Below are 15213 nucleotides of genomic sequence, written 5' to 3' on the forward strand. Positions count from 1 at the left end.
CCCTAAAAATAAAGAGGGAGGAATGTGGTGAGCCAAGGACGAGAGAGCAGATAAAACCGAGGAGCGTCTTGGAACACAGGAACAGAAAACCGACCGTTATCGTCCTTCCCTCCCCCACGTTGTAACTATAATGGAACAGTGTAACCTGTCTCCCCTCCTACCCCAGAGGGAGAAGGTATTTGCCCTACTCTCCCCCACCCAGTGTACGCGCCTCATCCAATCAGCAAATGACCCGCAAGACCCCCATCCCACGGCTTGCATCCTGGGTATGAAAGTGGACTAAGGACCCCTGTTCAACGTCGGTTCTCCCTTGAGCTGGCCCGCTGTTCTGTGTCTCCCACTTTAATAAACTTTATTTCCCTCTCAAAAAAAATTTTACAAATAATAAATGCTAGAGAGAGTGTGGAGAAAAGGAATCCTCCTACACTGTTGGTGAGAATGTAAACTGGTAAAGCCACTATAGAGAACAGTATAAAGGTTCCTTAAAAAACTAAAATAAAGTTGCCATATAATCCAGCAATCCCATCTCTGGGCATATAACTGGAAAAGACAAAAACTCTATTTTGAAAAGATACATGCACCCCAATGTTTGCAGCAGTACCGTCTACAATAGCCAAGACATGGAAGAAATCTAAGTGTCCATCAATAGATAAATGGATACAGAAGATATGGTGGATGGGTGTGTGACGAAATATTATTCAGCCATAAAAAGATTGAAATAATGCCATTTGCGGCAACGTGGATGGACCTACTTCAAACTAAATGAATTAAGTCAGACAGAGAAAAACAAATACCATATAATAGCACTTATGTATGGAAACATAAACAATTATACAAATGAACTTACTTATGAAACAGAAACAGACTCACAGGCATAGAAAACAAACTTATGGCTACATTTAATTAATGGAAAGTGGGGGAATCAGGAGTTTAGGATTAACAGATTTATACTACTATATGTAAAATAGATCAACAGTAAGGCCCAACGATATGGTAAAAGTAACTATATTCAGTAATTTATAATAACCTATAATCAATCCTGAATATTCATTGGAAAGACTGAGGCTGAAGCTGAAGTTCCAAATACTTTGGCCACCTGATTTGAAGAATGGACTCATTGGAAAAGACCCTGATACTGGGAAAGACTGAAAGGAGAAGGGATGGCAGAGGATGAGATGGTTGGATGGCATCACTGACTCTGTGGACATGAGTTTGAGTAAACTCTGGGAGTTGGTGATGGACAGGGAAGCCTGGTGTGCTGCAGTTCATGAGATCACAAAGAGTCAGACATGACTGAGTGACTGAACTGAACTGAACAGAACCTATAATGGAAAAGAATCTGAATATATATATATATATGTCTGAATCGCTTTGCTGTACACCAGAAACTAACACAACATTATGATTCAACTATACTTCACTTAAAGAGAAACTAGTCAACATTTTCCAAATAGACATACAAGTAAATAGTCAGTACATGAAAATGTGCTCAAAATCACTAATGAAAATAATTCAAACATCATTAAGAGAAATGCAAATCAAAACCACAATGAGCTATCACTTCACACTTCCAAGACAGTGTGACTTTTTTACCTTGATAATTTCATTCTGCTTACGGTCTCCCTCAGAGCCTGGCGGGTCTGCTTGTTCCTCAGAGTGTAGGTGACAGGGTTCAGCAGTGGAGTCACCACCATGTTCACAGGGGCAGCCTCCTTGTTGCAGTCCAGCCTGTTCACCTGCTTCTGTTTCACATATATAAACACACAGCTGCCGTACGTCAGAGGAAGGACAATGAGGTGAGACGAGCAGGTGGAGAAAGCTTTCTGTCGCTCTTTGGCTGATGGGAGTCCAATAATTGTGATGACTATGTTCTGCATGCAGTGATTTTATGATGAGGGGAGTCAAAAGGACACACAAAGCAAGGACAAGGAGCAATGTTTTTCAACAGACCTGCTGTCAGAGCAGGAGAGATGGATCAGGGGCCGAGGTCACAGAAGAAGTGAGGTATGACATGGGGGCCACAGAAGGATAACTGGGACACCATCACCACCAGACCAGCAATAAGAGTGAAACCCAAAGCCGAGCAGGCTGTGACCAGGAGGCAGCAAGCCCTCAGGTTCGTGATGGTCATGTAATGAAGAGGCTTGCAAATGGCCAGGTACTGATCCAGAGACATCACTGCTATGAGGAGGAAGCCTGCTGCTCCCAGAAATACAAAGACACAGGCTTGCCTGAAACAGGCAGGAAAGGAAATCATTTGCTTGCCTAAAAGAAAGATGACCAGCAACTTAGGAATAACAGCACTTATGACAAGACTCAGTGAGGGAGAAAATGCTGAGGAGAAAGTGCACAGGTGTCTGTAGCTTGGCGTCAGCACAGGTGACGGGCACCATGGCCACAGTGCCCGCAATGGACACCAGGTGTGCTGGCAGGCGCAGGAGGACGAGGGCCTTTCCCAGGTGCTGGCAGCAGGGAAGCCCTCCAAAGTGAATTCTTGGACACTTCTCCCATTCTTCATTTCCAGAGGCTTTTCCCCCACAGTATCATCACCTGCTGCTCTTAATCTAGAATAAAGATATTACAACAAGCAAAAATAGTCTTAGGGGAGCATGGGATCAATTATCTGACTCCTCCAGAAGGTAACTGGGCAGATAGCAGACTCCTGCAGTGAGTTGTCCTTGAACTAGTAGGACTCGAGTTCAGTACTATTTCAACACTGAGTTCTAATCCTGGAGACATGGGTCATCTTTGAAAAGTTAGTTAAATTTCCAAAATTTCGCTTTCATCTTCTGTAAGATGAAGATGTAAGGACCTATTTGTTCCTGCTCCTGTGATTATGAAGTTAAAATAAGCGTGTAAGTCACTTGACATGTCACATCAGTGTTATCTTTGTGTTCCTCAAAGTCTAATTATAATATTAGGGTCATTAATATACTCTTAAATACAGCACGACCAGTAGACGGGGTTATTTACATTTGAACATTTATAAAATAAATCATTGTGTTTTACATTATTATCAGTTTATAAGTGAACTTAACAGTGATATTATTAACATTCCTTTTGACTATCCATTCAAAAATATACAATAAATTCTATGGTCCAAATCAACACCATCACCACTATCATTTATGAGGACTTTATGAATGTCTGTTACTTTGCTATTCATCAAGATTCAGTCCTTCTACTATTGTTCACCATAATGAAGAGTGTTAGCTAGATAGTCCCAAGCCTTTCTCCAAAAGGAGACAATGAGGCTTAGAGAAATTCCAGAGAAGTTAATCACATAGCTGAGACTGCAGTTAGATCTGCCAGCATCCAAAGCTCCTGTTAGTTCCAAATGCTGTGACAAAATATCTTTCAATAGGAAGAAATACATTGTTGATTATCTCTCAGACTTACGTGAAAGTTTAGCTTTATTTTTTTCTACCCTTCCGTTAACATCTTTTCATGAAATGTGCTGTGCTTAGTTGCTCAGTCATGTCTGACTTATTGTGACCCCATGACTGCAGCCCCCCAGGCTCCTTTGTCCATGTCATTCTCCAGGCAAGAATACTGGAGTGGGTTGCCATGCCCTCCTCCAGGGGATCTTTCCAATCCAGGGATTGAACCCAGGTCTCCTGCATTGCAGGCAGATTCTTTACTGTCTGAGCCACTAGGGAAGCCCTTTTCATGAAATACAAACCTGTGATACAACACAGGCCTTAGAGATATTCTCCTTTAGCATAACCATTTTACAGAAGACACTTGGAGACCAGAGACACTGGGGGTTGCTCAACAACATAATGTAAGTTATAAATCCAGGAATCACTCCAATCTTCCGAGGCTCCATGCTGGCAGGTAAGAGATATGGGGAATGACAGTAGTTCATAAAATTAGCCCAACAGGAACAATATTCTAGAACTTGGCACCTGCCTCCTACTCACTCTTACACCAAAGCTCAATGAACATTTTTCTTTCTCTTCAGTCCTCTTAATAAAACACTTTTCCTAAGATAATAGTGTTTGACTCTAGCATCTCAATACTAAGCTGAAGGTCTGCAGTGTGGAGTGTCAGAGTGTGTGTGTGTGTGTGTGTGTGTGTGTGTATGTGACTAGCCTGCCTTGGGCCAAGTTCTCTGAAGCGATGCTTATGCAACCAAACTGCTCACCTCAGAACGACACTCAAGGTGCCTCTGCTTCTGTCCCAGTTACAGCAGTCCCTGTTACAGTTGGCCACTGTTTCTGACACAGGCACGCACAAGTGTTTTCATGGGGAACAGGGCATTCTCCTCCAAGAGTTATTCTCTTCCAAGAAATCAAGAGATCTCTCTGGGGTAGGAAAAAGGATCAGAAAAGGAAACACACTGGTCACAGTCTGTTGTCTTCAAATGGGGTGACTGTACATCCCATGCTCCCAGTGCTCCTGGATGACAGAGCCCTGGGTCCAGAGGCAGAATTTTTCATACCACAAAGCTTCTTCTCAACGTTGACCTCTGAAACCCCAGAAAGGAGCAGACAGAATAAAGCAATCACAATTCACTGTCCCCATTCTTGGTGAAAATTTGGTTCCAGGACTACTTAGGGTTCTGATGAAAGTTCAGACTCTGCCTCCCCCAGTTGGTAATAGCCTAGCCAACTCTGATGCTGGGTGGGATTGGGGGCAGGAGGAGAAGTGGACAACAGAGGACGAGATGGCTGGATGGCATCATCAAACTCGATGGTGAGTTTGAGTGAACTCCAGGAGTTGGTGATGGACAGGGAGGCCTGGTGTGCTCTGGTTCACGGGGTTGCAAAGAGTCAGACATTGCTGGAGTCCAGCTCCAGCAGCCAGGGAATCAGCCTGAATGGGTGAGGGGGGTCGGTGGGGGATGATGTAGCCTCTGAGTCAAAGTATGGGACTACATGTTTATTTCAAGCTTCAGGTTTTCTTTTATACTTTGACAAAAGCATTAGGTCAGAGGTTTGACATTTTTAGTTTCCCCCACCCAGATTGTCTCCAGAAATCATTGTTGCCCTACAAACAGAGTTTCTGCTTCAGTGATTCTCTCAGAATCAGCTTTAGTATTATCTACTTCCTCTTATGTGTCCTATACTTAACTTGTGATTAACTCATGCTACATTCCTCAGTTTATTTCTTATCTTTCTAAATCCTCTTTGCCCCTAGCATCTTAAGATCACTATCTCCTAAAAAGGCTTCTAGCTATTCTTAATTATTCCTTAACCCTAAGCTCAGCAAACTTCTTTTGCCATAAACATTCCCCTCACAAACAGGTCTCAGATAACAATCCTTCCCATGGCCTCAAGCTATGGCCTGCAGGCTCATCCTGCAATATTCTTTGTAAAGATCCTTGAACAAATGTCAATGGTTACTTTATAGATTATTTTCTGGGCACAACTACAGAAGGCTTTGTGCTTTCTCATGCTCCTCTCAAGAACAATAAGCACCTTAACATTCTTTCCAGCCAACTCAACCGAAGAAAGGAATAAACAAGTCAGAATCACAAGAGCTAACTCCTTCATCCCGGGACTGTGCCTGTGGGATGAGGAGAGGGGGTTGAGGCTGTGCCTCCACTTTGTCAGTAATGCCTAACGCGGCTCCCGACAGGACATGACTGAGCGACTGAACTGAACTGAACACGCAAAATTGTTGTCTACCTCCTATACCAACTAAGGGGTCAGGTAGCTTCTTCTGAGTTCAGCCCTGAGAGCTGCTGAGACGTGTCTCCTTCTTCTGCAGCACAACGTTGTGCTAACCCATCTGCTCCTAGACTGCTACTGCTCTATGCTCCTCCATCAGATGCTCACCTTTCCACATGGAGAAGCATCCTTGACCCACTGTATTACTGCCGCATGCTTCTGACATGCACGTCTGAGGTCTCCGTAACAGTTTTCCCAGACGATGGCGTTTAGTCACCAAGCAACGAGGAACTGAAAGGACATGGACGGAAAGCAGAGACAGGACTGCGGGAAGCTAATTGATCGCTGTTGGAAACAAGCGTCACCAGCCACCTTTGCATGTCTCTTCCCTCTCGTTGCCTGTGTGTGATCGGCTCCCAGATGTCCCTGTTGTTTTCTGCCAAGTTTTGTCCAAGAAATTTATGACGATTTCCCAAGGGATCCTAAAGTCCCAATTGGAATGTGTCTACCTGTTTGAGGTGAAAGTCCAGATTAAAATCATCTACACAGGAAGTGTGCACTGAGGCCGGAGCACTGAGGTTTAATAAAGCAAGTCATGGAGAAGGGCTGGACCACACGCTGGGTATTGTCAGCTCTGGGGATGACGCTGGATTTTGAGGAAGGCGACGAAAAGCCGCCATCCTCACGCAATCATTCTTCATGTCTCCACCAACATTATGATTCTTTTCATCAGATATTTGTGTCTGGAGAATATTTTTGTTGCCTTCCTCAATCTCTTTGAAAAAGGAGAAGCACAAATTTCTTCCTCTTCAGGGCAGAAAAGGGAACACTAGGTGTTTTCTTCAACATACTAACATGGCCAGCCTCTCTCTTTTGAAATGAAATCTGTAAAGTGGATGCCAGAGTTCTTCAAAACACAGGAGAGAAAGTTTGAGACATGACTTCCAGGGAGGAGAAGCTGTTGCCGTAGCAACCACCCTTTGGAAGGCTGCTTCTCCTCCTGGGGTATCTCAGCTGGGCTGCTGACACAGGAGTTACCCATTTTTCTTTGGCCTCTAGCTTCCTATTGAAAGCCAGGTGGCTAACCTCCCAGAGTCTATTTTCTGGCAACACTGGGGCATACAGTAGCTGTCTGGAGATCTGTCTGAATATCTCCCCACTACTCTTCAAAGTCAAAGCAAATTTCATAGAAATTTTCAGGAGCTTTTGTGTGTGTCCCCCCTTCCCTGGTGGCTCAGTTGGTAAAGAAGTTGCCTGTCAATACGAGAGACCCAGGTCTGATCTCTGGGTCAGGAAGGTCCCTTAGATAAGGAAATGGAAATCCACACAAGGATTCTTGAGGGGAGAATCCCATGTACAGAAGAGCCTGGTGGGTTACAGTCCTAAGGGTTGCAAAGAGTTGGACATTACTGAGCAACTAAGAACACACAAGCACACATATGTTATCTCTTATATGTGGACTCTAAAAATGAAACAGACTAGTGAATATTTTAAAAAAAAAAAGACTCACAGATACAGAAAACAAACTTGTAGTGCCAGTGAGGAGAGGGAAGTAGGGAGTGGCAAGACAGGGGTGAGGACAAGAGGCACAGACTACTATGTATAAAATAAGTAAGCCACAATGATGCATTGTACAGCACAGAAAATGTGGCCAAAATAACTATACATGGAGTATACTATTTTAAAATGTGACCCACTAGGACTTCCTTCGGAGAAGGCAATGACAACCCACTCCAGTACTCTTCCCTGGAAAATCCCATGGGCGGAGGAGCCTGGAATGCTGCAGTCCATGGGGTTGCGAAGGGTCGGACATGACTGAGCAACTTCACTTTCACTTTACACTTTCATGCATTGGAGAAGGAAATGGCAACCCACTCCAGTGTTCTTGCCTGGAGAATCCCAGGGACAGTGGAGCCTGGTGGGCTGCCGTCTATAGGGTCGCACAGAGTCAGACACGACTGAAGAGACTTAGCAGCAGCAGCAGCAACAGGACTTCCTTGGTGTTCCAGTGGTTAAGAATCCTCTTGCCAATACAGGGGACACAGGTTAGATCCCTGGCCTTGGGAGATTTCACATACCTTGGAGAACTAAGCCTAAGCACCAAAAATACTGAAGCCCACATGCCTAGAGCCTGTGCTCCGCAACAAGAGAAGCCACCACAATAAGAAACCCAATAAGAAACCCAAACACTACAATGCAGAGTAGCCCCCCACCTGCCACAACCAGAGAACGGCTGCACACAGCAAGGAAGGCCCAGTGTAGCCAAAAATAAAAGTGAATAAATAAAACCAAAAGAAAATTACTTTTTAAAAATGCAAAACTATGTTGTACCTCTGAAATCTGTATAATATTGTAAATCACCTATACTGCAATAAAAAATACAAAATAATATTAAAGAAAGAACTTTAAAGTTTTTAATTCTGAAACTTTGTTGGACCCATTTAATAGCTCTAAAAATTTTACTGTCTATGCCCTGGAATTTTCTATGTACAAAATTATGGCATCTGTGAATAAGATAATCTTATTCCTGCTTTCCAATCTGAATGCCTTTTATTTATTCTTCTTGCCTAATTGCTCTTGTAACAACCTCTAGGACAGTGTAAAATAGAGACATCCTCTTCTTTTTGAATTTAGGGAGCAAGTGTTCAGTCTTTCCTCGTCAAAGATACTATTATTCAGTGATTTTTAATATATACACTTCATCAGGTTGAGAAATTTCCCTTTTGTATTTAGTTTTCCAAATGTTTTTGTCATGGGAAGTTTCAGTTCTGTTCAGTCTCTCAGTTGTGTCGGACTCTGCGACCACAATGGACTGCAGCACGCCAGGCTTCGCGGTCCATCATGAACTCCTGGAGCTTGCTCAAACTCATGTCCATCGAGTCAGTGATGCCATCCAACCATCTCATCCTCTGTTGTCCCCTTCTCCTCCCACCTTCAGTCTTTCCCAGTATCAGGGTGTTTTCTACTGAGTCAGCTCTTCACATCAGGTAGCCAAAGTATTGGAGTTTCAGGTTCAGCATCAGTCCTTCCAATGAATATTCAGGACTGATTTCCTTTAGGATGGACTGACTTGATCTCCTTTAAGTCCAAGGGACTCTCGAGAGTCTTCTCCGACACCACAGGTCAAAAGCATCCATTCTTCCATTTGTCAATGGTTTTTCTGCATCTATTGTGATCATCATGTGTTTGAGGCCCTTTATTTTATTAATATGGTGTATACTATTGACGGATTTTTATATGTTAAAGTAGCCTTGCATTTATGGGATAAACCCCACTTGGTGATTGTGTGTTATCCTTCGTAATATGTTCCTAATTTAGGCTTGTCAGCATTACCTTGGGCATTCTTATGTACCTCTTTTCATCACAGAAATCCGTGGGTAGTTTTGTTTTCTTTCTTTGTAGTTTTCTTTTCTTATGACACTTTCCTTTAGTCTTGATATCAGGGTAATACTGATCTCATGGAAAGAGCTGAAAAGTGATTGTTTCACTTTATTTTTAGAAGTCTGTGAGTAATTGGAGCTAATTCTTCCTTAAATGTTTCATAGAAATCATTAGTAAAGACATGTCTTCCTGAGCTTTTTTGTGGGAAGTTTTTGATCACTAATAGGTTTCTCAATTGTTATTTACTTATTTGTATTTTCTCTTTATTCTTGAGTTACTTTGTGCTTTCCCATAATTTTTTTTTTTTCAATTCACCGATATCTCTGATTCTTATCCATTCTTGGACCTAGGCAAAAAGTGAAAAGCTTCCCTTCTTTTCTCCGCTTAAATTCTCCCTTAGTATCATGGAAATTGCTGCTCTTTAGGGCTTAGTTGGAGAAGGACATGGCAACCCACTCCAGTGCTCTTGCCTAGAGAATCCCATGGACAGAGGAGCCTGGTGAGCTACAGTCCATGGGGTCGCAGAGAGTCAGACACGACTGACTGACCTAAGCACGGGGCTTAGTTGTCTGAACAAGTTATTCAATGTGGCCAAACTCATTGCCCAACCAATTTGTTTCATGCAAAGCTTGTTTTAGTTTATAACACTAATAGTTGATCAATCAAATCAAAGCCACATACTCAGCTAGATGTATTTAACAGAATTTGAAATTTGTTCTTTTTTTTTTTTTTTTTCTCTCTAAAATAATAAGATGTCATTTTAAACTGATAAATACAGAAGAAATATTTTGACTGGAGAGGTTCCTATTTTTGTTTCAACTTAAGATTCTATATTCAGATAATAGCCTCAAAAGATCCCAAAATAATAAATGCCTGTGTTTTCTAACACATGAGGATGCTAAAGTTTTATTAGTCTGAAAGTCTTGGCTAACAGGGTTCATACACAGAAAACACAGTTTAAACTCATCATACTGGTGACTTAAAGTTATTGATGGAACTCCTGAACATATTCATTCTGACCTATTCTGGTCCACATGGGCTGGGTCAAAGCAAACCAGTCTTTGGCAAGGAGACTGTGAGTTCTAACCCAACACAGCACCTTATAATCTGGAGGGAACCCCCAGCTCTCAGTTTCTTCTAAGGAGTAAAGGGTCACTTCCTGCAGTTCTTTCCCCTGGGTCAGTAGAGTGTAGTAGGCAAATATAGCAGCTCTCAGTTTCTCCCTAGATATAGAAGGAATTTCTTTTTCTTTGGGATGCCTTTGGTCATTGACTCCTGAACAATGTTATGAACCTCTGTCCATAGTTCTTCAAGCACTCTGTCTACCAGATCTAATCCCTTGAATCTATTTGTCACCTCCATTGTAGAATCATAAGGGATTTGATTTAGGTCATACCTGAATGGCCAAGTGGTTTTCCCTCCTTTCTTTAATTTGATCCTCAATTTTGCAATAAGGAGCTGATGATTTGAGCCACAGTCAGCTACAGATCTTGTTTTTACTGACTGAACAGAACTTCTCCATCTTCAGCTGCAAAGATATAACCAATCTGAATATAATATAAAGAATATAATCAGTCGGTATGGACCTAAGAGAGGCAGAAGAGATTAAGAAGAGGTGGAAAGAATAAAGAGAAGAACTATACAAAACAGATCTTAATGACTGGGATAACCATGATGGTATGGTGACTCACCTAGAGCCAGACATCCTGGAATGTGAAGTCAAGTGGGCCTTAGGAAGCACCAATACAAACAAAGCTAGTGGAGGTGATGGAATTCCAGTTGAGCTATTTCAAATCCTACAAGATGATGCTGTGAAAGTGCTGCACTCAATATGCCAGCAAATTTGGAAAACTCAACAGTGGTCAGACGACTGGAAAAGGTCAGGTTTTATTCCAATCCCAAAGAAGGGCAGTGCAAAAGAACGTTCAAATTTCCAGACAATTGTGCTCACATTCAAATTTCAAGACAATTGTGCTCATTTTACATGAGAGTAAGGTTATACTCAAAATCCTTCAAGCTAGGCTTCAGTAGTACATGAACCAAGAACTTCCAGATGTACAAGCTGGCTTTAGAAAATGTAGAGGAACCAGAGATCAAATTGCTAACATTTTTTTGGATCATATAGAAAGCAAGGGAATTCCAGAAAAACATCTACTTCTGCTTCTGGACTACTTGAAAGCCTTTGACTGTGTGGATCAGATCAAACCATGGAAAATTCTTACAGTTATGGGAATACCAGACCACCTTACCTGTCTCCTGACAAACCTGTATGCAGGTGAAGAAGCAATAGTTAGAACTGGACATGGTCAATGGACTGGATCAAAATTGGGAAAGGATTATGACAAGGCTGCTTATCATTACCCTGTTTATTTACCTAATATTCAGAGTATATCATGTAAAATGTCGGGTTGGATGAATCACAAGCTGCAATCAAGATTTCTGGAAGAAATATCAACAACCTCAGATATGCAGATAATACCATTCTAATGGCATAAAGTGAAGAGGCACTAAGAGACATCCTCTTTCATGAGGATGAAAGAGAAGAGCAAAAAAGCTGACTTAAAACACAACTTTTTTAAAAAGTTAAGATCATGGCATCTGGTTCCATCACTTCACGGCAAATAGAAGTGGAAAAAATAGAAATGGTGATAGATTTTATTTTGGGGGGCTCCAAAATGACTGCAGACAGTAACTAGAGTAATGAAATTCAAAGACCCTTTTTGGGAGGAAAGCTAAGACAAACATAGACAGCATATTAAAAAGCAAAGACATCACTTTACTGACAAAGGTCCGTATATTCAACGCTATGGTTTTTCAAGTAGTCATGTATGGATGACATTTGGCCCATGAAGAAGGCTGAGCGGTGAAGAACTGATGCCTTTGAATTGTAGTGTCGAAGAAGACTCTTGAGAGCCTTGGATGCAAGGAGATCAAACCAATCCTAAAGGAAATCAACCCAGAATATTCATTGGAAGGACTGATGCTAAAGCTGATGCTCCAATACTTTGGCCACCTGATGCGATGAGCCAACTCATTGGAAAAGATGTTGATGGTGGAAAAGGTTGAAGGGAAAAGAAGAGGGAAGTAGAGGAGGAGATGGTTAGACAGCATCACAGATGCAATGGCCACGAGTTTGAGCAAACTCTGGGAGATAGTGAATGAAAGGGAAGCCTAGTGTGCTGCAGTCCATGGATTTGCAAAGAGTCGGACATGGCTTATCAACTGAACAACTACAAATACAAGGAATTAGACAACATTTCTAGCACCCTAACTTTTCCAGTTGCTACAAGGGGTTTGGCTTCTATCAGGGCTGAGATAATAGAGCTTGACAAAACTTAGTCTCTTGAGACACACCAACAGCAAAGACAGTGGCTTGTATGAGCACAAGGTTTGGGTCATTTTGGCTGGCTGGTGATGTCCATCTCCTGCACTAGCCTGGTTCAGGACTCCAGGCTGTGAAGATTGGCTCTTTTATCTAATACACATAAACCAAAATAGAGGACTCTCAGGACTTCCAAAATTTTATCAGGTTTAAAAATTATTCATTTAACTTCTATTTTGGAAAGGAGAGAGACAAAGGCAGAGATGTCCTTGGAAAACCATAATTCCTAGGATAACACAATTAAGTCACTTCCAAACATAAAAATCTGAATCACCGAGTACTATTAACAATGTAAAATTCTTCCTAATAAGATTATGCCTTAACTTATAAGCAATTTTCAAATCAAGCTAAAGGAAATACACACTCACACCAGACGTGGTAAAAATCAAACGCACATTATGCACATGCAGTATGAGACGTGACAGGACCTATGTCCCATTAGGGCCAATTATCTTCTGGTGGGAGCCACTTCCTCAGTGAACCTTCAAACACAGAAAATGAGTTCATTTTGATCCCCTTTTTTCATTTTTAATGCACTCATTTTCTGTTTATATTTTTCTAATTATGAGTTCAATTAGTTTTTGCTACATAAAATGTCATGGAGGACACTGGCAACTCCTACACCTGAAGTCACACTAAGGAGAAAATACCTCTTAGATGGGAGGAAAGAATTTGCTACTGGGATCGCCTACCTTTGAGCAATTTGTTGATTCCAGGACTTGGCAACATCAATTACAGGGGGGAAAACAACTACAAATTTTTAGAGTTTTACAGTTTGTTTATATTTCAAGAAAGAATTAATAAAGAAAAGTTTATTGAAAACATTTGATACATCTGGAAGATGATACACTGAAAGAGCCCATATAAAAATCTGGAGTTACACTGAGCTGTTTGTACACTAGAACCAATAGACCCAAGGAAGAACTAGTGAGAATACAACTGATTCATTCACATAAGTAGATTCAAATAATGAAACACCATTAAGTTGTACTATGACTTTATATACTTTTCAGAAATAATTTGTTTCTGGAATATCACACATTAACTATCAAATGGTAAAGAAGGGTGTCTATTTATTTTTTCTGAAATATCATAAACAAAACACATAAAAATGCATCATGGACAGAAATTATAAAATCTGGCAACATTTTTATCTTTACAGTAATGACTTTGTATATTATGACTTATGTATAATAGTTGGCTCCATAAATATTATTTGAAGTTAATTTACTTAAGCCCAATAAGTAGAAAAGGAAAGGAAGATAGCTTTAGCAGAATATAGAGAACAAATGAAATTTTCAAATAGAAGAAGGAACTGAATTGCAAAATAAGACACTACCCATCCAGCTGAAAAGTAGCACAAGCTAGATTGCTATATGGAGAGCTTCTCAAGAATAGATTTTGCCAATGGTGGGAACTTGACCTAGAGGATCAAGCCCATCTGCTTAGCCTCCAAAGCTCTATTTCTTCAACCTCATCCCAAACAGTGTGTCCCTCAGAGCCTGGTGGACCTGCTTGTTCCTCAGGGTGTAGATGACAGGGTTCAGCACTGGGGTCACCACCGTGTTCACAAGGGCAGCCTCCTTGTTGGAGTCCAGCCTGTCCACCTGCTTCGGTTTCAGGTAAATAAACACACAGCTGCCGTACATCAGAGAGAGGACAATGAGGTGAGAGGAGCAGGTGGAGAAAGCTTTCTGTCGCTCCTTGGCTGATGGGAGTCGCAGGATTGTGACCACTATGTTGCTGTAGGCAGTGATGGTTACAACAAGGGATAATAGAATGACAAACGAAGTAACAAAGAAGAAATATATTTCAACAGATCTGGTGTCAGAGCAAGAGAGATGAATTAAGGAGCCAAGGTCACAGAAGAAATGAGAGATGATATTGGGGCCACAGAATGATAACTGGGAAACTTTGAGCATCAGACAAGTGATTAAGATGAAGGACAAAGAATAGCACAAGAAAATCAGTAGGAAACTAACCCTCAGGTTCATGATGGATGCATAGTGCAGAGGCTTGCAGATGGCCAGGTATCGATCCAACGACATCACTGCCATGAGAAAGAAAATCACTGCACCAATAAATAAAAAGAAGAAGGCTTGTGTGAGGCAAGCAGGAAAGGGAATTGTTTGCCTTCCTGAAAGGAAGATGGACAGCAGTTTAGGAATGACTGTGGTGATGAAACAGCATTCGCAGAAGGAGAAAGTACTCAGCAAAACATACATTGGCGTCTGGAGGTGATAGTCAGCCCAGGTGATGAAGATTATGACCACGTTTCCCATGATAGAGGCCAGGTATTCGAGCAGGTGCACCAGAAAGAGGAGGCCCCCCAAGTGCTGGGCAACAGGAAACGCCTCCAGAACGAACTCCTGGACGGTGGACTCATTTTTCACCCCCACAGTTCTCCCTGATTCTCTGACTCTCATCATTCTCTGATTAACCTGTGGAACGGAAAATACTATCACTGGAAAAAAAAAAAACAATTTAAATGATGACAAGTCTTAAAAAAAATAAAATAATCACTAATTTCAGCTGTATTTGTGAAGCAGGGATCATTTCATATCTTTAAAATATTTTACTATAAATGACATTTTACTATTATAACATTATTATATTATCTATATTAATTATTAATGAATTAAGATTCATTTTTTATTCTTGATAATTATTTTTAATGTGTCACTTAACTCTTCTGGACAATAACATCTGTGAATAATTGGCTACAAAGAAAACAGGGCAAAATAAAAATGATTGTTTATAGACACATCCGCAACTTATGGTTAACAATGAAGGCCGTCATCCTGCAGAAAATGCATCTCAGGGGCTCACAGTGTT

At 41.3% G+C, this 15213-nt stretch overlaps 1 protein-coding gene and 1 pseudogene across 1 annotated transcript; both read right to left on the bottom strand.

The window, feature by feature from the left end:
- Positions 1-1589: 1589 nt before the first annotated feature.
- LOC147342715 (olfactory receptor 6C74-like) lies at positions 1590-2527 on the bottom strand (annotated as a pseudogene).
- An 11311-nt stretch (positions 2528-13838) lies between these two features.
- On the bottom strand, positions 13839-14829 carry LOC147342716 (olfactory receptor 6C74-like). Its single transcript, XM_086381464.1, has one exon. It carries the CDS (start codon positions 14805-14807, stop codon positions 13839-13841), a length of 969 nt encoding a protein of 322 aa, XP_086237590.1. The 5' UTR covers positions 14808-14829.
- Between the last annotated feature and the right edge of the window lie 384 nt (positions 14830-15213).

The sequence above is a fragment of the Bos grunniens genome, chromosome 28 (assembly GCF_055505025.1).
Source record: "Bos grunniens cultivar Pamir isolate PY7600 chromosome 28, Bosgru_T2T1.0, whole genome shotgun sequence".
Lineage (NCBI taxonomy): Eukaryota > Metazoa > Chordata > Mammalia > Artiodactyla > Bovidae > Bos > Bos grunniens.

What these genes read in the sequence shown, in the direction of transcription:
- LOC147342716 (XM_086381464.1), bottom strand. Translation starts at nt 14,807, where the DNA reads ATGATGAGAGTCAGAGAATCAGGGAGAACTGTGGGGGTGAAAAATGAG.